This window comes from Vespa velutina, chromosome 8 (genome assembly GCF_912470025.1).
Source record: "Vespa velutina chromosome 8, iVesVel2.1, whole genome shotgun sequence".
Taxonomy (NCBI): Eukaryota; Metazoa; Arthropoda; class Insecta; order Hymenoptera; family Vespidae; genus Vespa; species Vespa velutina.
Genome location: NC_062195.1, coordinates 4441117 through 4467078, shown reverse-complemented (window position 1 = coordinate 4467078; position 25962 = coordinate 4441117). Strand labels below are relative to the sequence as shown.

The 25962-nt window shown below is 35.5% G+C and overlaps 1 protein-coding gene across 5 annotated transcripts in view; it reads right to left on the bottom strand.

The window, feature by feature from the left end:
- Positions 1-25962, bottom strand: part of LOC124951238 (nephrin-like) — a 282614-nt gene that overhangs the window by 74444 nt on the left and 182208 nt on the right. For all 5 annotated transcript variants that reach the window (XM_047499301.1, XM_047499306.1, XM_047499305.1 and 2 more), the window contains one exon: positions 7796-8007. In XM_047499301.1, the coding sequence (XP_047355257.1) occupies positions 7796-8007 (212 nt within the window). The remainder of the gene's footprint in view (positions 1-7795; positions 8008-25962) is intronic.

Here is a 25962-nt window from a genome sequence, read left to right as displayed (position 1 = left end):
AAGAGCCGATTTCTATGCCAATATTTGCGAAACATTACGGTTCGGCACATATCCACGAGACGAACATGGGACGAATTCTATCTCGTTGTCGAGAAGATCGTTGAATTTTCTCCCTACTTTTTGTTGGAACATCTTTCTGGAAATCCGAGGGAGGTAAAAAAAAAAAACAGTAAGAATCTTTTTGATAAAAATTCTCTTTCGTAATAATTCGAAACAATCTAGAAAACCCTTAGATGTCGTAAATTAAAGATATTGTGAAAAATTTTTAATGGAATCTTTGAGGAAGAAAAAATTTCTTTTTTGGTAGAATTTTTTTTCTTTTTTTTTCTTTTCGAGTAGATTTTATGCTCTAACGATTGATAATAAACATAGTGAATGAATAATTATTAGAAAATTTTATTATTATTAATATATTTTAATAAAATATATACCGTAGAAAATACGACCGATTAATTACAATTTCTTACGTCAAGTGAATGAATAAATACTAGAAACTTTTCCAGCAATTATGTGTTCGTTACGTTGATATTCTACTAAAGATTTGTTAATTAATTTCCATTTCTGGGATATAAAAAAGCTTCTTCAATAAACTCGAGAGGTCGCGCGAATAAAATGCTTCGTTAAAGATTTTCGTTAAGGTCAGATATTGAAAATTTAATAAACAGTTGTGGTAGATAAACGATGCGAAAGCAAACGCTTTATTAAGAAAACTCGAGAAGGGTAGAAATATCGTGATAACGAAACTATGATGTACAGCGAACGATTCTGCGAATCAAAGGATCGATCAATCGATCGATAGATAGATCGATCCTTTTCCTATTCTTTTTTCTTTTTTTTTTTTCTTAATGCGAACCGTTCGCCTCGTCGATGCGGCACTCTGATATACTCGATTGAACTCATACGGCTGCTGCGCGATTTCATCCCTCGTGCAAATTACGGCTTGCGACGTTTTCGAAATTCGTATTTCTTTCTAGTCGATAAGCCCGTTAATTCTTGGCCGTTATGGCCAAGCACGGCATCCGATGGTGCATCGAACGATGCCGTTCGTTAATTCGTCGGACATTTATTTAACCGCACGCTCTTCCTTCCTTCGATATCCCACTAATTACGATAGTATTCGAGAGCGTAACGATCGTACGGTTACCGTTAAAGGCCACGCCAAATGGAGTTTGTGCGCGTTACTTCGGGCCAAACAGGTGGCAATTCTCTCGCGGAGTCTCACGGGTTTCTTGTCGGAGCTGCGAACTAACGCGATTACCGCTCGTTTTTGGTTAGCCGCTCTCTCTCTTTCTCTCTCTCTCTCTCTCTCTCTCTTTCTTTCTCTCAGTGGCCGAGAAATGCTTGAGCTTTGCGTCGCGGCTTAAGCCTGGGCCGAGTCGAGCCGAATCGCGGCATCGTCAAACGTTCTTTTCGGAGAGAGTTTACTTTTTCTTTCTTTCTTTTTTTTTTTTTTTTTGCCCAATGCTCAGAAGGAGCTAGTGTTGAGAAGGAGTGTTGAGGAAAGTTCTTCAACAAAGGAACATCTACTTGGAATAATTCGCTTGTAGTTAGCGTTCGAGGTAGTTTATCACATGGCGGTTGACAACGGTTGTTCCTTTCTATGCTAGTTCAAGTTACGAGAACCCTTCGGCAATTGCGCGCACACTTTGGTAAACCAAAACCAACGTGCCTTGTGCTTAGCAACAAGGCGTACGTATCGTGAACTCGATTATTCTCTGTATAATCGTAAGCGAACCAAGAAAATGTTGTTTATTTTTTGTTTTCATCGATAGCGCAGTGCGAATTGCGAATACCATCTATTCTTTTTACTCCTTTACGATATTTCTTATCCGTATTAAAGAGATACGAGGAAGAGAAAATACGTTCGATTTGTCGTTAGAAAAAATTTATAGGTACAATGAAAAATTCGATACCAATTCACATTTCTCTTCATTTTTTTTTTTTTTTTCTTCATCCTCTTCGTTACATTCGATTTAACGCTGACAGCGATCGTTCCATTATAAGTTGTCCAGAAACGTTAAAGGTAAGGATATCTAAAGTTAAATTCTCAAGGTAATCGTCGCTCGCGATATAATCTGACGGAGATTTTCGGCGAACGTGCTCCGGCTTCTAAATCCACGCGAGATCGTAGTCCTTCCGATTGGCTTCTGAGCGGGCACACTTTTTCTCGTAGATTCCATCGTGCAGAGTGGTGAGAATCTGGTGGGCATACTCGCAAAGACTTCCGAAAATCATGGTACGCGCGAGCCAGCAGCTCCGATTTATGTCGGTCATAAATTCATACGATTCCGTGAACCGTTTTTCTGATCTCGGGCTCGGTTTGTCAACCCTCCTGCTAACTTTTCTACCTTTTCTACCTTTGGCCATTCCTTTTTTCTTCGCGTTTGTTATTCGCCTTTCCAAGGTTCGGCCTGTTTGTTCTTATGGTTAGTTTCACATTCTCTTTACTCTTTTCACAATTCTTTCTCTTTTCCCGTTATCCACGACCACCGAGCGATATGAAATATTTGATAAAATTTAGTTTTGAAAAGATCATCGCAAGAGCGTGAAATCAAAGAGAATAATCGAAATATATTTTTTGTCTTCTTTGAACGAATTGAATCCCAAAGAAAACGATTCCCGAAGAATTAAATAATCTATTAATTACGTCACATTTGTAAGCGCTCGATATTACATTACAAATGTCACTATGCGAGTTTGAGATCTATGATACTGAAATAGGATATATAGTACATAACTAAATATAATCGTAATTACATGATAATAAATCAAAATTTGAATCATTCTTATGATATGAACGATCGTAGTTACTGCAATGAAATTTGTAAACGAAGAAGAAATTGTCAAATTGTTGAGAATTGATTGATGTGATTCATCGCGAATGGTCGCTGACAGTTCTTCTGTTATAGACAAAGATAATAGATTATACTGATTATAGACAAAGAAACGAACTAAGAAACGGTGAAAATAAAATGATTAAATTTCTAGTATATAAATGAAATGTCACCGGAATTAATTAGTAGGGTCTAGAAAGAGATTAAATTATGTATTTTTATTTGTTTATTTGATGAAGTTACTATAGAGTCACTTTTTCTAATTTTACTTTTTCATATCTTATTATCTGCCTCTTATATCTTCCGCATTTCCACCGCATTTTCCATTAGTCGACGAATATAAACATATATATATATATATATATATATATATATATATATATATATATATATATATATACAAAGTAAAGGAAGACGAGAAAGGATTACCGACTCAAAGGCATACTGCTATTCGTTCATACTTGTGACGATGCAATAATAGCCGGAAAAAACATTATAGTACAACACTTTCAAAAAAAAAGTTGACTATGTCAACACGCGAAACATATCACTTTTCACAAAGCAACGGAACAAGTATATAGTTATACAGATTTAAAAAAAAAAAAAAAAAAAAAAAAAAAAAAAAAAAAAAAAAAACGTGATAGAACGTCTAACGTGATACAATATAATGTGCATATTTATCTGCGAGAAATGAAGTGATGGAAAAAGTCGGATTCATTCGCAAATGGCAAAATCAAAAAAAAAAAATAAATAAAAGAAAGAAGAATAACAAGAGACAGTGGAGAAAGAAGTGGAAAGGTTAATTAAAAGAAAATTTAACATCATAGTTTATTTTGCACGATCGTTGGAATTTCTCATCTGCTTTAATAGTTCATTATGTCATTTAAATATTATTCTATCTTTGAATGATTTCTCACTGACTAATTCGAATTTATCTTCTAAATAATGGACGGTAATTATTAAAATTCTAATCCGTTTTCCAATTTTCGTCTAAACGAGGACATCGATAATTAAATTGTTCCGGTTTGATATTTAATCAAGTTAAGGTACTAAAGTTTTACAAAATTTTCTTCTTTTAGTTTTGCAACATGGCGCTTTCGTCTTCGTCTTTTATCAGTTTACGACTTCTTGTCGAATTCGTCATGGCAGGACAATGCATAAAGCGAGCGAGCGTACGAGAGAGAGAGAGAGAGAGAGAGAGAGAGAAAGGGAAAGAGTGAGAGAGAATAGAGTAGAGTGAAATAGAAGAGAAAGAGAAAGAGAGAGGGAGAGAGAAAGAGAAAGAGAGAGAGAGAGAGAGAGAGAGAGAAAGAGAAAGAGAGAGAGAGAGAAAAGAGAGAGAGAGTTGTCGAGCGTGAGGTAATGTCGTGCGACAGATTCCGGTTTTCTCGTCGTAGCGCGGTTTCCGCCGTTGTCACATGCGGCTGTTCTTTCGGTAGACAAAAACGTACGCGTTAAAGCCTTCTTGAAAATATCCAAGCTAGTTGTCGCGCTCGTAGCGGCGCAGCTTTATTTTCCCCTTTGAATCTCTCCGAGTAAAGCTCGCTTACTATCCTACATGTACGCTGGAGTCTGTATACTTCGTATAATAGTGAAGCGTCGGAGAGTAGAAAATTTCTCTTTCGTTCTTTCTCCATCGCCGAGCACGTTTTATACGTCGTTCCGATACGTTTCGGAATTGTTAATGCATGGAGATTCGTGCTAGTTTGTAGCGCTCGTCGCATGAACTTTTTCCTGACCTTATCTGTGGAGATATGCAAGAATTTAACACACAATTTCAAATTATGCTTTTGTATATGTTTCTTTGATGCAACAAAGAAAAACTATCGTGTTACGTCACTTTTGATGGCAAAAAATAAGAATATGTGCAATATCAGAAAAAAGAATGTAATTAGGAAATAAAAAGTCAAAAAAAAAAAAAAAAAAAAAAAAAAAAAAAAAAAAAAAAAAAAAAATACTTTGAAGAGATATTATTAAACTCAAATATTTCTCTCGCGTAATGCTCAATTACATATTCAGAAATTTCGTTTAAATGTGGCACCTCGTAATATAAATAATAGAGATAAGTGTGCGTTCGTGCGTATCAGATGAAAAGGGTAATGGTGTTGCGTGCATATGCGATATGATAATATTACATTATTAGATATGATACAATATGTAATGCGATAATGTAATAATACCTCGATGTTGGCCATGGTATTATTGTTCTCTGTAAACAGGTGATTCTAAACGTACGCGCTTCACAATTTCATTTATGCATTAATACATCGTCATCGTCATGATCGTGATCGTGTCGTGCCTCTCTTTTTTTTTCCTTCTCTTCCATTTCCTCGCTCATTTTCTCTTTCTATCTTATCTTTAAGTAATTATAAAAATGCATATACCTATGCGCAATGAAGGAACGATACGGTCTCACGCGATGACCGGAAAACTAATTTAACACATCAATCTGTGATTTCTATGGAAAAACCGCAAATTTTTTTCTGATAAATTTTATTTTTAATATGGATTGGATAGTACGATACTCTTTTTCATCATCGTAAACTAATTAACTACAGATCCGCTTGCGACAAATTACCTCTTTGAGGATCGATATGAGAATCATATTTTATCGTTGTTTATTTATTAATTTATAAAATAGACAGAAAGTGGTCGTTATAATCATTATCATTTTCTACAAAGATAGTGATTCGTACTTTTAAGATTCTCGTTTCTGTTGTCGTGTATTATTAAGGTTCAATTGGTCAAGAAGAGTAAGTCAATTCTATTCGAAAAAGAAAAGAGAAAGAGAGCATGGTTCGCAGAAATTGAACGTAATATGGTAGAAAAAGGAAAAAACCGAATAACAGAGGCGAGTAACGGTAGTAGTGGGAGGTAGTAGTGAAAGGGCATAGTGCTCTGGCAGTGCATCGTTTGCAGAAGGACGGCGGTTAGTCTGGTAAAGTCCACAGGAGCTTGGAGGGACGCAATCTAGGAACTCACGGGAACCAATCTTCTCTGATGAAAATACCTCGATCTCCGTCGGGGGTTCCTAGCGATCCACGGCAGCCAATTTCATTCGTTTCTTTTTTGGAATACCTCAAGTACGTTTGACTCGGTCGTCCTGCACAAGGGCAGCTCTCGTCGTCAACGTATTCGTCGTCGTTCTTCTCTGTATTGCAGTCGAGCAAGTCATGGAATGGACAAAGGAGAAAACGGAAAGAGAAAGATTAAGAGAGAGAGAGAGAGAGAGAGAGAGAGAGAGAGAGAAAGAAAAAGAGAGAGATAGATTCGAGTCAAGAGTTTGAAGGGTGCGTGCGCATAGTCGAGAGAAATAAAGATACAGAGCAGGTTTTCAGGGGAAAGGGAGAGCAAGGAAAAGAGAAAGAGAAATTCCACGTTAGCCCGAAGGTTCTTCTTGAAATCTGCACTGCGACACTTATACCGTTTTCACCCTCACCTCTTTCCACTTTCTCTCTCTCTCTCTCTCTCTCTCTCTCTCTCTCTATGGCCTTGCTTCTCCTTTCCATTCCGTCGAGTTTGCTCCCGTCATTCCTATTTCCCTTGCCCTTCTTTGCTTCCGCTCGCTTGCCCTCCCTCGTCGTATGCGCACTCTCTAACCTCATGCGAATGGGTTAAAGGTGAGGGAAAGTGCAAAGAATTGGCGCGGAAGATGGATTTCGGCATCGAAGGATCGAAAGTACGATTTTCCAAGTTATATTCCTGCCGTGAGCTATACGCTTCCCTAGATTCGACCCTACTGTAACCGACTGCTTTGAAGACCTTCCATGAAAGTTACACTTTCGTATGTCGCGGACTTTATGATCGACTACCACTACCGCGTCATAACTCTTGCCATGAAGAACGTAAAAGAAAAACTATTTGGATTCGAGAGCAATTTCTGAAGCCGCGAGATACGAAATCGAATATATCAAACGAATATGATAAAGAGTATGTATATACTTTCAATTTTTAAGGGTGTACAGAATAATTCTCAATGATTATATTTATGATAATGAAACTTTTCCTTGTATGTCATGAATGAATACCTATTAAAACTATAATATTTCTTAATCATAATGCGTGCAATCTTATTAATCTTATTATTAGGGTGATCGGAAAGTAATGTAGCTTTCTTAAATTAAATTCAAACGAATAAATTTTTAATAAGTTTTTATTTTTAATCACAATCAAATATCGACATGCGCAGAAACGATATTACTTTCCGGTCTCCCTAATATTTAGAGGAATTTGAGAAATGAGGTAAACATGATAGGAGGATTACACGTGAAAAGCGATTCCCATTGCAGATTAACTATCAAGAAGGGTTGGGAAAAGCGGTGATTCACGTACGTGTGCGTCGTGACACGAGTATGCTGACGCACAAGAGAAGAAAGTTTCGAAGGGAAATAGAGAGAGAGAGAAAGAGAGAGAGGGGAGGGGCGGAGGGGGGAGAGATAGAGGAGGAGAGAAAGTCAGTCGAGGCAGCACGTCTTCGATTGGTTCATGCATTTTTCAACAGTCACCATTTGTTTGATCAGACTCACCTATTCCCCTCTCTTCTCTTACGGACGAGAAGTGCACTTTTCGCCATCGTTGGAAGTACGAAGTAGTAGTGGCAGTACGTGGGTGGTAGTAATATCGTACGAGTGAAAGAAACACTCTATATCGCGTCTCTACTATTTTCGATAAGCTCGTATTCGATGCGAATGATCAATCGAGTTTTTGACAACGTTTGGTTCTGAGTATTCAGCTATGTAAATGCATATATTCATTTGGATTCGATCGAAATATACATACATATATGTATATATTTAATCGATTTGATAAAAGTAAGGATTAAGGAGAAATTTATAAATAATTTGGACTTTGTTTTCTCTGTTTTCGAAATTTTTTAATACTTTTGTCATCTTTAAATGAAAAAATGAAATCATCTTACTTTCAAGACAGATAGAAAAAAAGAGAAATAACGTAAGTCTTACCGATGACGGTGAGATTGTAACGGAAACTTCGCGTCTGGCCTTTTCGAAAATCGACTCTACATCTATATGTTGCCGCATCGTGCCTCTTTATATCATCGATCACGAGAACTGCGGGTCTGGGAAAGGCAGTTCGAAAGTAAGCTCGTGGACCAAATACTCCTGAATCCGAGAAATGTTGCGCTTTGGTCACCGGCTTTTCTCGGGCGTCGATTCTGAAATAAGAAAAAGTTTATCCATAAAAAAAAATTGCTCTCAAATGTACTTACTACTTTATTTTCAAATGTAAAATTTTATGAAGAAAATCAACATTCACGATACTTTTTATCTATTTATAAAATAATCCATATAATACTTTAAAAGAAGAATTATTATTTTAGGCTAGATTCTGCCTTACTGAATGTCAGCATAAATTTAATCAAATTAGATCTAATGTAAATAATTACAAATGTCGTTTGCTTATTTTTAATTATATATTAAAGTCATTGAATTAGCATAATGTTATATATTCAATAAATAATATAGATTTCGGATATAAATACAAATTTTTAAAAGTAAACATTTCTATATATTCCCGATAATGGTTTTATATATATCTTGGAAAAATTTTTTAAATGTCTCATCTGTCTATTAAAAGGTTTGAACTGAAATAATTCGAACTTATTTCCATTTATTTTTTAAAGAGTTTATTCCGAGAGTTTGCAGAGTGAATTCCTAATCAAAATTAATAAAAAACATGAATTGTTTGAATTAAACTATCTATATTCTTTTATAGCAAATTTTCTTAGATTAATTATATTATACGAACGATACCTCCATATAACGATATATGTTGAATAGCAAAGTATTGGTTTTCACATTCACGAATATCGAATAAAGAGAATTTAACAAACCACGTATTTCTTTTTGGACTGATTCTATCGATTGGTCTCCTCTTTAAATCTGTCGTATTCGCTTTTACAGTCACGGTATTCCACTTTTGCAAAGAATTCGAAAAATTCGCGAGACTGTTGAGGAAGCGTATAAAAAAGTTTCCGGCCAATCCAATTTGAATTCGAGCAATGAATATCGCATCGCCTGACGAAAATAAAAAAAAGTATGAATCTTTCAGAATACGGTGATTCATTGGCAAGCATTTAGAAACCGCATGAATATTATCCATACGGAGAAAGTATAATTATTTTACATCGATAAAATAATTAACACGTCGGTATGATTAAAGCGATACGTAGGGAAAACTTAAAAGTAAAGAATCTCATGCACGCGTACGAGAATAATATGATTAAATTGTTTGGATATTATTCGATTGCCTGAATATATCTTTCATTTTTGTCCGATTAATTTTGCAAAAAGTAAGATAAAAAAGAAAAATTCTGTCATTAATCTCAAATCGTTTAATTCTTATAATCCATAGATTATATTTCGAAGAAATTTGACTTAGAAATTTATAAAGTTCGACATTATTTCTCGCTCGTTAATTTTTCCGAATATCTCATGTGAGCGTTGGATTTGTTACGATTGTTATATCCATTATGATACACTTTGGAATATTTTACACAAAATAAATTCTAATTTCATTTATTCTATCCAATATTAGAGAAAATTAATGAAAAGTTTTATCTTCGAACGATCGAACAGATGAGATATTAATAATTTAATCGAGTATTTTTTCATTTACACGTGAAAAATAATGTTGACACATATATTAGCGAGTGCACGCACACGATTGTGCGTGAAAAATAGGCCAAGTAAATGGCTTTTTAAATAAATGATCAATGATAGACGATGAGAAGGGAGAGAGAGAAAGAGAGAGGACTCAAATGACCCGTTGGAGATTGATGAGGATAAAGCTTCGGGTGTTATGGTTAACAATGTAATTTAAAAAATCGTTGAAAAAATTGACGAAAAAAAAAAAACTGACGTGTCGTTCGGTGCAAGAAATGTGTCTTCGCGATTATTTCTCTTCAGTATTTAGTTTCTATGCTTTTCTTCTCGATCGAAGAAGCAAAAGAAATTAGTGAGGATGGTTCTACGAGGCGGAACCATTTAACAAGAAACTAGTATAAGATCGATCGATCATTCAGCTCTATCCGACGAAAGGGCTGATTGATACCTCGATGTTATTTAGCTGATTGATACCTCGATCTGGAATGTTCTTTAATATTATTAAATAAATCACAATGACAAAGTTTATGCATCCGCATTATTAAACTATGAAATTGCGATATTATTCGGTATGAAGAATATTTATATATGAATTTTTTTTTTCCAAAGATGCTTATTTAAAAATAATTTTGCCTTAATATCTTTTTTGATTTTTTACGACTTCCCTTCTTGCCATATATATATATATATATATATATTATATCTCATTTAAAAATGATTTTAATCAGATCGTGGTATTGGAAAGTGTCCGATAAAAATACTTTGATTAGTGGAATGCGTTCGAGTAGAAAAAATAATGGTGGATAGAATGCGACTCGATGCAATAAGGAAATGCATATTCCTCCATCGTCTTTCGCCTCGCGCCATTTCTGTTGCTCTTATATCCAGGGACCCAGGGGAATCCCACGATGTAGCTTTAGATCCACGTCGATGCGGTGCTGGGTAATATGGAATCGATGTCTGTTTTATGAAACGTTTTATCTCGCCGTGCAGCCCGCTTTCCAATATTTCGCCCGATTCTCGATCCGCCATCCTCTTTACCACGTTATTCTACGCCGTTTTCCTCCCTCCATGCCTTTCTCCTTTCGCGAAAATATTCACGACCTCCGGAAACGCAAATAACAACGCTATAAGTCGACGCTCTCGATATTTTGTTTCTATCGATGAAAAAATATCCCACGGTATGAATATATCGATAATATTTTCGTATCACAGTTGAACAGTAAAAAATGATTCGTTTATACTTGTCCGACTTTGGATTCGTTAAAGAAAATAGGTTAACGATATTTGTTGTGCCTTGGTATATTTACACAAGTATCATCTTCTTTTTCTTGTCGATGATATCGTCGAGTATACGATTTCAATGAACGAACGCTATATGTTAATTCTTGAATCTTGTAATACGAAGAACATATTTTAATATTTTGAATGATTCAATAAAGATCTGCTTGTTACGCAATTTTCGTCTTCAGTATTGTCCTCTTCTTATAAATAAAATACATTTAATGCAATAAGAGGAAAATGATCGCATACTTTTTTCATTCCTTTGTTCTCGATATAACATGCAGGTAGTATTAGATACTATCCGTTGTTATGCTTTTCACATTGATAATCTAACCACAAAGAAAAACTTACCTTGATAACCAAGCTACCTTGCTAATTTCGTTTTCTTTTTTTACTCCTTCGTTTTTTCTTCTTCGCTCGTGTTTGAGAAAGATAGTAAACGTCGTAGTATCGAAGCAACCTATGACTATATTATTCGATATTTTCAATCGATAAACTAGCGAACGTAGAGTACGATACGCGCGAAAGAGATTAAATAAAGCAAAGTGAATTTCGAACGAGCATTCGTGAATGCATTACACATATACACACCATACGTACACAGGCGAATGATCACACGGACGTTCGCTACGGAAGGACGATCGAAACCATTACGAAAGATTAATGGAGTGACTCTCTCACGCCAGAGAAGAGCCTCGAACGGAAAATATTCGTCCGCAATAACGTCGCGAGATAAAGAGTTCGAGTTACCGCTCGTAGACTCGTTCTTGTTATTTTATACGTCCTATCGTTGCTATAATTACAAACGACATATACGATACCAAGAGCCTGAAATATTTAAAAAAAAAACTTTCTATAATAATTCTACGAACGAATAAAGAAAGTTAAGGAAATAAAAAAAAGAAAAAAAAAAACAAAAGAAACTCGAAGAAAACGAAAGCTAGTGAATAGTGTAAAGTTGAAAAAAGATTAAAGTTCGGGAAGGCGAAGGATTACGATAGAAGGTATCGAATCTTTCATGTGACACTTTTACGTCTTGCACGAGATTAAAGTTGCAATAGAGAAAAGAAAATTGTTGAACTTCGAAAAGATCGATGGCTACAGAAGCTTCGGATTAATTTTAACAAATAAAATTGTTTTCTTTCCTTTGCCAATTGTTTCTGATTCGTCAATCAGATGAAAAGTAAATAAAATCAAAAGAAAATTAAATAAACATAGTGTAAAACGTGTTACGTGATAGATGAGTCGTGAGAGAACAAACGAAAAAAAAAAAAAAAAAGAAAGAAAGAAAGAAAAAAAAATCCAGCTACGTGTTTCTTTTTATTGGAAAACTAAAAAAAAAAAAAAAAAAAAAAAAAAAAAAAAAAAAAAAAAGAAAAGAAAAAAAAGGAAAAAGAAAAAAGAAAAAAGAAAAAAAAATATTATAACGTACGAATTAGAATACAGCTTTTCTTTTGTCTACGTTCTGTCGTTGACAATGAGTCTCACCGAAAATGTGTGTCGGTTTTCGGTAGATATTTGCGGGATTTTGCTCGACTACATGTCGACGCGCGTCCGTTCGAGGCCAGTTCGGTACGAAACGGATTTTAGTAGAAATAACGACATACAGTCAGACATATCGGGAGTGAGATACGTAGTAGTTGCAGTTGACTCTATCGTGACGTACCACAGATGTTGGGCACCTACAGCTCTTTTCTCCTCGTTCGAATCACCATTACTCTTTCTCTCTCATCGTCACAATGAAAATACGGCCGCGTAAATGGTTGTACAGTTTCGTTAACCAAAATAACGATTACTCTCTGCACCCTGAAACCTCATGGAATCGATCGGATATCATTCCCCACACGATTTTATCAAAATTTACTTGCTACGAAGGCAAGAGAATTTTTTTTGTTATTATTGATTTTCCTTTTTGTTTTTTTGTTTTTTTGTTTGTTTTTTTTTTTTTTTTTTTTTTTTACATCGACAAGTAATGCTTGCACAAAGATAACATCGTCCATGCGCTTTCCGAGATATTTCGTAAAAATTTGCTTTTCCCTTTTCGTTCCAGGGGGAAGAACACGAGCCGGTAGTTGCATGTTTCGTACGTAGGTTGAATTATTTTTCCCACAACTCGACCTCGTACGAGGTATATTCCATTGTTTTGTACCGAGAATTCCGGAGAAGAGATTTTTAAAAGGAGCGAGCTTAATATCCTCGGTGGTTTAACAAAATCCCCCTCTCATTTTTTTTCTTTTTTCAACGTGCGTGGCTCGATCGAGGGGATCTCTTTCTTTAAGCTTGATCGTGGTACCGAGTACGCGATACGCCTTTGGAAACAACGCGATGAAATTTATTTCAACAAAACGAAATTTCACGATACGAATGTTCTATCGTGACGCATTATGGCAATTTGACTACGTCAATTAATAGACCTGTCATAGTTTTTTCTTGCTTTTTGATTTTTCGTTCGTTTCGGTTATCTTTTCTTTCCTTAACTTTTCTAATGTACGATAAAACGATACAGTAAGGTGCGAACAAACGTAACACCCACTAATCATTCATTAAACGAAAAACCGACGTAACACGTGTATATTTTCGTTTGAAAAAAAAAGAAAAACGAAAATCTTTTAAATTAAATCAAAGCCTTTTGTCTTTGCAAAGGTAGTTGAAAGTTCGACGACAAAGTGGATTCAATGCCAAGAAGGAAATGGAAAAATAAAAGATTGGGAATATGAGATCGTTCTTTTTGCTTTTCTTTGATTTCATTCGATGAAATCGATGAAAGTATGACGAAAAGAGTCGACGATGCACAGTCTCAATGGGACATTTCAACGGAAAATTGTTTCTTGTTTTCTCTATAACGTTTCGAACGAGCGGGAAAAAAATTTGCATCAAGGATCACAATAGAAGAGTAAAAATTGTTTTTATCGTTAGTTCGCCATATTCTAGGCAATAATCGTCGTCTTTAAAGCGTACTCGATACGATGTTTCGTCTGTCCTTTTCTCTCTCTCTCTCTCTGCCTTAGAACAGGTACAAAATTTTGACATACATACGTATGTACTGTACATTTACCTACCGTTCTCCGGTTTTAGAGCTCGCCAACTATACGCGGCTTTGTCCACCTCCCTTACCTCTCTGCGAGACATCGTTCGAAAACATAGTGTTATATTCGAGCTTCAACAACAGCACGAACCTCGACGCACACGTTGAACGACCCTTTGAAGAGTTCTCTGGGCTTTATAGTCCGGTAATGCTTGTCCTTAGAGCGTCGGGTCAGCCTGATAATTTCAGGTCGATAACGAAATTCAATATTTCCACGGTAATGGCCGACCACGCTGGCGATGGTAATGCAGTGCAATTCGCCGCATAGGGCACGTGTTAATATTTAGGGTTACTGCCCGCGAGCACGCCACGAGAGTGCATCACGCACTTTCGTGCTACGTGTTCGACCCCCTTTCTCATGGCATCACACTACCGGACCTTTTTCGAGCTCGTGGCCATTGCCGAAATTATTGAGTTCTGTGGGAAGGTGGTAGACCAAGCAGATACGAACATAATGTTTCTGTTCCCGTTACAACCAATGTCCCCTTACGTATTACGGTTATGTTCGATCCGTGCTCACTCGAGATATTTTACCGAGACCAAACTGCTGCTTTTCCGAACTAATCGCCGCGCCGCGCTGCGCCGCACGGTGATACATATTCGGCAAATTATAGCGCGAGATTGGCCGATTTTCCGAGCTTTCGTGCGCCTTTACGAACGATCGATACGCTTTAACGCACGCTATTGTTTCCTTCGTTTTATATGTCCTTTTGCTTTGATCCTAAGAACATGTAAAATTATGTACGATTAAATTTATTTTGTTATTTCTCGAATAATTCCAGAAAAGCGTTTCCTTTCTCGATGTTATTATCGTTTTTCGTTCTAAATACCATATCTACGAAGATTATATCTCGGTACTTTACGATTAACTGTTTTCACTTAAAATTCCTTCCTTCGATAAATATACGTTATCTAATTTGATAAGAAAATACTAATGGAAAATGATTATATTTATTCTGTCTTTCAAACAAAAACAAGCTTTTCGGATTTTTGATCAGAAATGCTACGGAAAGATGCTTTTGGATGACTATCGTTTTTCGAAAGTATCTTATATACTTAAAGAAAATGATAAGAAAATTTTCTGTTCGGGTTACGGTTTCATCGAAAAGCTATCTAATCTGGTAAAGTGATACCTTCCTTGCGCAAACAGAGAGACTCGCTTTTCGTTTCTATTTGTCTTTCGAAAGGTACCGACTGTATTGGTCTTGAAGATTGCACTAACAAATGGCAACGTTAAGTTCTTGAACAATTAACAGGGTGCTGTGCCAAAATTAAGTCCGACGACACTACCGAAAATTCAGTTGGTATTAATACGTCACTTTTTGCCCAAAGGCGCTGTGAAACGACGGTCTCTCAGTCCGTCACAGAGCTTTGTTTTCACGGCTAAACATTGTTATGCAAATAGAACCAGACGGCATTGTGTTGCGTTTGGGTGGCGTCTCGTGCTTGCGCCACCACCCTGCTATTCTCATGAAAATTTTCGACGATTATTTATCGTAATTTCTCTCGGAATACGTTCAACATCTACCACGATTCGCATTGCTAGTGCTTTTACAAATAAGCCCACATTTTTATCGTCGTCCCATCCGGTATATGCGATATATGTATGTATTTATCTATATACGGTTGGTCACATAAATATTTGGATACTTTTTGAAATTAAATTACATGGGATAATATTTAGAACAGAGTTACAAAAAGATCTATAACAACATTTAAGTATAATTTTAAATATCTATGAGTAAATGTGACTAAAAATGCATATGTGCTTTTTCGATTGTCGCTCTCAATATTAAACTTAAAAAAGAATGTTCTCTTTATATTTCCCGCTGTTGCTTCAATGTGAAAGTCAATTTTTCTTTTTTTTCCTTTTTTTTTTTTTTCAAATTCATTATATACTTTATATATAGCATACAAATTGCTTCGTATACGTTTAAAAATTCGGAAAATTTGGTTCACTTAAAAAAAAAAGAAATAATGTAATTTAACAAAAACAAAAAAATATTCGAATATTCCTATATTTTGTTTGTCTTTCATTTAAGCATTAGAATAAACTTATTTATAAGGAAATATTACTAACGATATAAGTTAATTAATTGTTTAATTTTATATTTCCATTCGTGTTTTGCATTTAATGACAATGACAAAGTATAATATTTGTACATTTATCTATTTCATTCGAACGACAATTAAACGATTAGATGGCATGAATTAATTTTTGCGACGGCAGATTATAATGCGTGCAATTTTCCCTCAGACCATTATCAGGTGCATACCGTTATCTTGACAAAAGCAAAGATCTCTAATTAACACGGGTAATTGGTCCGCTTTACATTGTCATGAAAAGTTGTTAAATCTGACACCGTAGACGAACCAACGCATACGGCACCGTACGTCCATGTCCTTTCATTCAACGGCAACCCTTTCAACGTCTCAAACCCCTCTCGAGGTTAAACGCTCGAAATTACACTTCGCATAGACCGTGTTAGTATACTAGTACGACGTGTTAGTATATTAAAATCTATTTACATGCGGGTAGAAGAGGGTTACACGGCCCAATTCACTTAAATTGCGTTCCTTCAATCCACTCCAGTTACACCTCCGTATCGTGCGCACTTCGTTCTCTCGCGACACCTCCTCGTGTTTAACGAAATTTCACAGCTTCGTGACTGAATTTCGTAGTTTTCATTTTAATTTTCTTCGCATTCTAAACCATGAATGAATTATTTAACGTTGATTAAAACAATCATTCGCACAAATTTGTTTCTCCATTTTAACAAATCTTTATACGTATATCAGATTAAAAATAATATTAAAAGAAATTTCAATTGTAACAACTTTTTACGCTTTGTCAAATTCGAAGAAATTGAAACGACGTAAAGATTAAAAATTTTTCATTTCCGTATGCATTTAATTATTTTTGAGTTTCTTCAAATTTAATAGAGAGAGAGAGAGAGAGAGAGAGAGAGAGAGAGACGTTGCTAAACATTGGTTGAACGTAGAGGTACGGAAAAGCAAGGAGGACTAGGCGTAACGAAAATCCACGAGTTCGTAACGGGTTCGATTAAAGGGGCTATACCGGAGTTTCCGTCCGTGTACGTTCCGCCACGTGATAACAGAGACGTCGTTCTCGGAGTATATACTTCGTCGAAGAGCACCCGAATACCTTTATGTCCTATTAACGTATATACGAAGAAATCTGCCAGCACGTATACGTATGTACATAGGTATATAAGCGTACAGAGGGCACATAGATCCGCTCGACCCACGCGCGATCCTCTCTTATTTATATGCAAATGTAAAAATGGCACTCGTATACCCCGACGCATTCTTCTACCGAATCTGCACGGCAGTAAGCGAGAAGACAAATCCAGAATGGAGGAGAAGAAAGTAGGAAAGGAGGAGGTAGGTAAAAGTAAAAGAAAAAGGAAAAGGGAAGAAAGGAGGCCGAAGATTTGATCCAATTTTGCGATAAAAAGCGGAACAAGTGGAACGAAACTCCTGGTCGTAGCAGCGAGTAATGAGAATCCGTAATCTGCTTTAAAGAAAACTAGTGTATATACAATATTCGTCCCGAGTTTTTCCTGGCGACCTTACTTTAGTAATTGGATAATTATAATTTATTATGTTATACAAACACACAGCGAGTAGTAGTCTCAGAGTTCTGCGTCGAAAGAAGCTTTGTTAATAAGCTTCTTAATTAGAGATCATCTACTCTTATCAAATTTCGTTCCGCGTTATCAAATTTATTATTTTAATTCAACTTTCGCTGGGAAAAAAAATTACTTTTTATTACATTAATTAAATAATAATTTATAGAACTATTCTGAATCAAGCGATTCATAGAAAAGATTTCCTACAACATTTTATTTTATTTCGTATTATTATTACGGCATTGAAAAATCTCATTGAAAAATCAATGAGAAATAAAGTGAGAAACGGTCGATATAAACTCGACTATATCCTCTCTCGAGTATGCTGTTTAGGATATGAAATGTCAAAAATAAAAACAAGATTAAACGAAAGTTAAAGAAAAGTTTGTTGGGGAAAAGAAGAACGAATTGGTAAAAATCGATAAAAATTAAGAGGCTTCCAAGTCAATTGGTTGTCAAATTAGAGAGAGCTTTTAACTAAGCTTTTTATTTGAGTAGTTTCTCGAAAAAGTACGTTTTAATTTGATCGATCTTTTGAAAAAATTTCCATTTATAATCGATGTTCTCCTTTTTTTTTTTTTTCGTCTCATCTTATCATAATCAACTGATTAATCAAATATAAGAATTTCTTTAAAGACGCATATATTTACGCTTTTTTATTTTAATATTATACTTCGAGAGCCTTAAAGATTTCTCGAATTTTAATAGAGAATTTTAATCTAGTATTTGATTATGTATTATAAATCTAATTGATTCGTTGTTTGAAATTGGCTTATACTTTGATACGTAAGATACGAAAAGTAAAAACGAATACTTTCTTTCTGGCAAAGTATTAAGAATTGTTCTCAGGAAAATGAACGAAATAAGCAATTTGCTATCTGTAATCATCTTCAAGTAGATCTATAGAAAAATATGATCTATCTTATTTCATTTTAGATATGACAAAAATAGAATTTGACAGAAAGTTAAAAGTATATTTCATTATTCCTCGTTGATTATAGCTCTTCGTGAAATCAATGATTAATGTCATTGATCGTATTATCATTGAAAATACAATTGGATAAATAAGAAACTGTAAACGTATGTTAGTGAAATGAAAAGAATCGTTTCAATGATCATAAAAATGAATTCATGCGACATATCGAACTTATTCTGTGCTTTCATATCCTTCTGACGTAGTCCGAAACAACGATGATAACATTTCATTAAATATCTTCATTCGCTCGACGTTCGATAGAGGTCTCAACTTCCACGCCTGTAGACCACCGCAACAAATCGAGCACAGTAGATAGAAGTTGGTCAAACCAGCGATTCGATTCTGGCTTGTCCATTGAAGCCGATGCGAATGATAAGTCACAATCAGCTGCGGTTGCGAGTTCAATCTGAACGTTCTCAGTCGCCAGACGCGACCTTATCGTATCACGTGCTGTGTGGTCAGTGCGATGGGTTTACCGAGAATGCTAGCATTCACGGCGAACAATCGACTTGACTCTGATTAATCATTTTCACCTTGTGCCCATTGCGCCGATGAAATATTTCTTGTTTGTTAGTATCAATCTCTCCCCTCATTTCTCTTTCTCTCTCTCTCCCTCTCTCTCCCTCTCTCTCTCTCTCTCTCTCTCTCCTTCTTTCTCTTTCTTTGTCTATGTATTTTCTTGTAAATATAGTATGTCTGTCTTCATCTTTGTTTCATTCATTTATCTTGTTACATCAAATGCAAATAAGTCTACTATATTTGTCGTTCTTTATCATATATATCATTTCAATTTGCATCTCTCCTCTTTACTTTGATAAATCCTCTGAACCTGACAGATATGTATATCTTATAGATACACACAATTTTCATAGCCACGTTCCTTGTTGAAATTCTTGCCCGATCGTCTCTCTTTGACCATCCGATTTAGGCTGAAGTCAGTTGGCTTTGCTGATCGGAAGTGATTGATGTTCTGGTCGAATACCGATCGAACCCATTATTTACCGGTGGATCCTATACAACGTTATAATTGCCAGCAGCTATCCTCCTCCTTTCATCCTTCTCTCCCCTTTAATAACGCTGGCAGCTCTTGTCAGTCCTCCTGGTTAGCCTATCGATCGTTAGTCAGTGAAATCCATTTTGGATTTGTTTTCATCGACATGGCAATCCAAATTTGACGCGGTTCTATTTCTCTCTCTCTCTCTCTCTCTCTCTCTCTCGCACACTCTCTCTTTCTCTCTTTCTCATTTGATATGCTCTACCTAACTTGTCAATTTGATCGAAAGAAACTACTCAAAAGTTTATTAGGCTTTTATTTTTCAAAATTTATCTTTAAATCGATTTACGAAGGATAATGATAACATTGGCTTTTGTAAAGAAGCCTCATAAGGTATGAGTCGATAAGGAACGTTCGTTTCTTCTCTTCTCTTAGCAGGGCGATAATTGGATTTTAAGTTTTTATTAGAAACGTCTGACTTCGTTGACAGTGAAGGCGAAAGGATGAAAAGAAGACGAAAAGAAGAAGGAAAGTCGAGAAAGGTCGCAGAAAAGTGGGTTCGCGCGAAAGACGTCACGTCCGGTATACAGTTTACCTTTAGAAAGATCAATCCTGAAGGGGTTAAGTGGTTGCTTTGGAATTTGCCCTTCGAAGGAGCATACTCGCAAAAGCGAGACACTCGGTCACGAATCACGTCTACCTCCGGCGATGCTCCATCGCGGCTTCTGTCATCTTAATCCTTGAGATCCTTTTTACACGGCTTTCTCATTCGCATCCTCTGTGTACTCGGGCTTCTTGTGGACTTTGGAGACGAGCGAACGAGAGTCCGCAGGATGGAGCACCTTTCCTCTTATCCACTTGAATTACGGCGAGGCACGTCCGCCCTTACCGAATCCACCTTCGTTCTAGGCTGGACGACGGCCAGCCGCTTCGCCGTTACGGGAAAAGGAGCAAAAAAAATTTTTTCTCCCTCTTTCTATCTTTACATTCTTTTCTCTAGATCTTATTAAAATTGGAAACAGTCTACTCTTGAGTTTCCTAACCTTGAAGAACTCTTTGAAGGTATGGACGCGACCTGGTTTATCGTTAGTCGGAGGTTAACGAATACTTCAATCCATAGATATTCGAATGACGAATGTCCGTTCAACGAACATCGATTTCTTAGAATATCGCTTGGGATATTTTAAGGTCGACCTCCTTGCATTTTTCTTTGCGATATAAGAAATGAGATAACGAACGGAGCAAATATAGATGTACATTTTATGTACATTTGTGTTCTTTTCGTAAGATGTTTCATCTTTGAAGTAAACGGAGAACCGTCGAATCGAATGTATCGTAAACCAGGTTACATGTGTACTTTATTTTCTTCTACGTATTTCCCGGATTTTCTATTCTGCTCGATTGATTTTTCACAGGATCGATATTAACGATACCCGAGAATGATATTAAATTGAAGAAATAATTGGGATTCGATCGAGTCAAGAGATATCGTAAAAATTTCTATATACGTAATGTTAGATTATCATCGAGTTTATTGACAGGATAATGTTTCTCATTTCTTACGGACAAAAATGATAATATCTAACTATATATGTATGTATGTATGTATGTATGCATGTCGATAATAAATAATTTAAAAGTTTTTACGCCAATTCGAATTATCTGATATAATTCAGCATTTTCCTTTTTCAATTTATTGCTAGATAAATAGCTTCAAACAAGATGATTGAAAAAAAAAAAGAGGCATTTATAACCTATTTATGTTGAAGGATCAGGGATATCGCTTTAATCATCGTAACGGAAGAGAATCTAGGGATTCATCGTTCCGTTCGTACGAGCCGAAGTACTTGGTCGACTCGGGTCGTTGGTTTTGAGTTTATGGCCGAGGAATCTACAAGATCGAGATTCTCTTCCTTTTTTCTCTCTTTATTTCGAGCAATTACTTCGGTCCAATAAACAAGCGAGCCTTACCTTATCCGCGCGAACACCGAGCGGTTAGTTGATTTCGTGGATACTGCGCTTTCGGGGAGGTACGGTCCGTCAAAGATTCGTTCGCGTGACATCACGTACGACAAAGATGGTGTCGCAATCAGACCAACTCGATCGGTCGGTCGATAAAAGACGAAAGTGTAGGTTTGGTCCGTACGGATTACATGGCGATGCGAACTCGAGGGCGGACAATAAATGTTCCACCGAGAGAGCACGTTTCCATGAACACGGACATACAGTCTTCCGATTGTACGATCGACGAGCTACCGCCGAGCTTTCTTTTCTCTTTTTTTTTTTCCTTTTTCTCTTTTTCTCTTTTTCTCTTTTTCTGATAAAAGAGGGAACGCTCAAATCCGTTTTCCACGTTCATCAACCGACGAGCCGTCGCACGTCTATTTCTCTGCCCTCTATCATAAGGTTTGCCCCCTATCTCTCGTTTCTTTTTTCTTAAAAGAATATTCATTCGAAGGAATCCTTTCTTATTCTTCTACTTCGTTGATGAAACGTTTCTTGCACGTGCGTCGTCTCGTTTTTCAAGAATGGAACGAAGAAAAGCCAGTGACGAAGCATCACTCGTGTTCCTTTCTATCATAAGAAAAGACGCTTTTAGCAGTAAACTAATCCGCTCGATTGATACCCTTCGAGTTCTCTCTCCGATCCCTTCGAATCCTCATTGAACTCCTTTGGTCTTCGATAATGAAAGAATCCAAAAGACTACTGCAGTTGATTAAGAGTCGCGTCTTTTATTTTCTTCCAATTTAGTCCTTTTTGCATTCCGACTCGTAAATCGAATATAAACCATAAGTTGAGAATGTGATTTATCTTTTCCCCTATATAAGACGGCACGATCAATCGTTCTGATACGTCTAAGAATTACATTCTAATCTTATTCTCTCTTTTCTGATGCGTTCTTTAATTTCCTTTGATATAATACATCTTGGCTTGGAACTAACGTTACAACTGTCCTTAGAACTTCCTACATTTACATTAAGGTAGTCTAAGCTTTCTCCATTTCTCTCATCAAGCAAACTTATCTAGATATATATAACGTGCTATTACAGGTACAAATATATATATATATATATATATATATATCATATCATATCTGAATATGATGGCTCGCAACATACCTACAAAATACAGTTGAAAATCATGATTTCTATTTCGATGTTGTTACGAGTAAATTGTATCCTGGAATTTAACAAGATCTAACAACTATATCAATTATTTTTAAATCGAATTTTTCCGACGATCGAATAGATAACCTTTGGATAAATAGATGATGTATAAAATGTACGTGAGGTAATGAAAATTATTCAAATTATTGTAAAAATGTATTCTTATATAAAACTTACTTAAAAAAATTTACTCCATAGCGTAAAGAACTTGTACCTTAATTAAACGTATATAAGTATAATGGAATAAAATTGTAAAGTAGTGATAAGATCCCGTGGTGAATACCACAATTTCTGTTAGATGCAAACGAAGTTTAATGTAAATGTTGTTCGACTTATAAACGAAGTTGTACCTCTGTGGAGTTAGCTACAACGAAACTTGGAAGTTTTCCGAAAAATAGCCGAGCAAATGTTTTCTCTTATTTGCGGTCAAATTTCATTGTTAAGATATGCATGTATGATACGGAAAGCTCGCACAACCAGAGAAAGATATACGGATTATTCTAAGTAATCCAAGCAAAAAGTAAAACGAATATCTTTGACAATATTAAAAGCAATGAGGGCGTAAAAGAATAATAAATAGTTAGTGAAAATCTTAGTAGGATAAAAGGATTATTTTTTAATAGTCTCTATTTTTAAATTCATTATAAAATATATAAAATGTCGAATATTTAATGATCTTATGAAATCTGTTCGTGCTTTCATGCAATAAGAATACGAATAAATCGATGAGAGATGGCAAAGAAAAATGTAAAAATATTAAAAATAAATTCGCGATTTTAACACTGGCAGACGAAAATGCAAGTAAAAAAATGGGACACTTCTATTAATGGCAAACAAAAGTTTATTAAATATAATAAAGAAATTAATAAAAACTTAAGGCGATTCGTTAACTCGCGACGTCAAATACTTTGAATTCAACTTATCGCAAGGAATTGAAGCCTTTTTAAGTAATAATGTTATCGATTAACGTTTCTTGACGTAGACTTGCGAGAACTAATGTGAAATAAATTTTAATCAGATACACTTTATTTGTCAAAGATAGATAATAGCGGGTATATGAAAATCATAGAATCAGAGGCGTCGAAGAAATATTCGTACTAAACTTTACAAAGTTCATTAATGTATTAACATTCTCATGAAGAGAATGTACATGCAAATACGTGTGTGCCTCTTTATAAATAGGGTTGTTTAGATTTGCAAATATTATCTTCATCTTACCTTACATATTCTCAAATTATGACGAATATTTTCCAAATAAGGAAAAAGTCAAATAAGTAGTGAATTTAACAAAGGAGGTAACTTTCAAACTTTTACCTAACATTCAAACTTTCAAGATTGATCTGTTTTAATAAAGTTAAAGAATGAAAGGAAAAGATATTATTATAATGTAACTTTTATTTTATTAGCTAATTGTACACCGTTATATTGGAGTTGATTTACGATATATCTTCGAATTAAAAAGAAAATGTAGGCGCATACTTCTACGGATTCATAAAGAATTATACCAACTTTTATTTGCTTTCGCGAAACTGCGAAATTAGGTTTCTTTTTTCTTCTGAAAGATCTCGTTTAAACAGTAGAGAAAAACGTATGTACGTTTGGAATAATTGTGAAGGGAAAAATAAAAACTAGATTTTGAATAGGCGGAATTTCGTTGGAATTTACGACTTGTGGTTTGGTTTAACCACAAAGATGGATTTAGGTAAAGGATACTGAATGGAAGAGGTTAGCAAAAGGAAGGAACCGCATTGCAGTAATCACAGAGAGCACGATCTTACTTTTTGTCTTCGAAAATTGAAAGATATCATTCTACAAAAGTGAAACTTTTGATTTTTCCACAGGTACGACGACATTTATCGTTCGAGTCGAGTAAAGCGAAACAAATGAACGATTCGATGCAGGTATTACTTCTTTCCTCTTTCTATCTGTCTCCCTGTCTCTCCTTCTCTTACTATTATAAGATTTTATTACAAAAACGGATATCATAAGGTAAGAAATAGACGACAAATGGAATTGTGACGTTTCTTATTTCCGTTTCGCGTTCTACAAACGACGCAATGTAGAGAGTGTGCGCTTTCGACATCAAACAAACATTTACTAAGTGAGCTTTTGCAATTTTCCCATTTCCCTTGCAAAGTTAAACTTTTGTCTGGGAGCAAAAGACATGTACGTATGCGGGAAAAGCATAAGAACGATCTTGCATCGCCGTGTAAAAGAGAACGACGGTAGGAGGTGGAACATTAACGAACTTGAAGAGAAATTTCAAGCATTTACACTAATGTTACGAGATGGTATTCGTGGATATGGAAAACACTAAGGCTCGGAGAAAACGAGCTCATTCTTATTTGCACAGTTATAAGTACGAAGACTGAACAGTAGAACGTTCAATATTTCTTTACAGCTTTCGACTGTTTCTCTTATCAACTTTATTTGAGTTTAGCCCGGTACCCTTAGTATCTTTACGATCGTGTTCTAATAGTGAAAATAGAAATTTATATGTTTTTGTCTGCGTGGTTTTAAAGCGCTTGGAGAATAACGGTGGACTCGATGAAACATCGTATTACGTGAACGAGATAATTAACAGGACATCCGGTGATTATTTTGTAGAATATCTCAAGCGCGAATTAGACTCGAACTAAGTAAGAAATAAATTACATCATGCACACAGTCCGGCATTTCAATCGAGGAAACACTCAGAGAGGAATATTGTTGAGAGATTCTCCGAGTTGTTTACGTCGAGACAGAATCAAGCAATGTCTAGCAACGTGTACAGGGAGACATGAAAACGGTCGTATCATCGTGGTTGTTTTGTTTAAAGTGAACAAATATCCTGGCGTGAAATTCGAAACAGTAAGAAAAGTCAAATGCTCTACCTATTTCGTTATACTGTAACCTGTTGGTATATGTAATAGTGCGGGCTAAACAGTAATACTTAAAAAAATATTAAAAATCTAATAATGGATAAAAAAACAAGTGATACGATAATCGATCAAATGATTTCCCAAAAATTGATTCAATTTACGTACGAACTTTCAAACTGAACAATTCAATTATACGAAACCGGAATATATCCCTAATTATCTATATTATTAAAAAAAAACTCGTGCAAATTAAAAGTGAAATATTTATTCTGACATCCTTCTCAATGTATATATTCCCTTCAATCGAATACAAGTATACGATTTAGAGGTTTCCAAACAAAGAGAGAGAGAGAGAGAGAGAGAGAGAGAGAGAGAGAGAGAAAGAATATCAACTTATGTAAATATTATTTGAAAGGTCGTGACATCAAAAACTTCACCCGATATTACATAACCAACTTGTTGACACGATCGAACGACATCGTTGG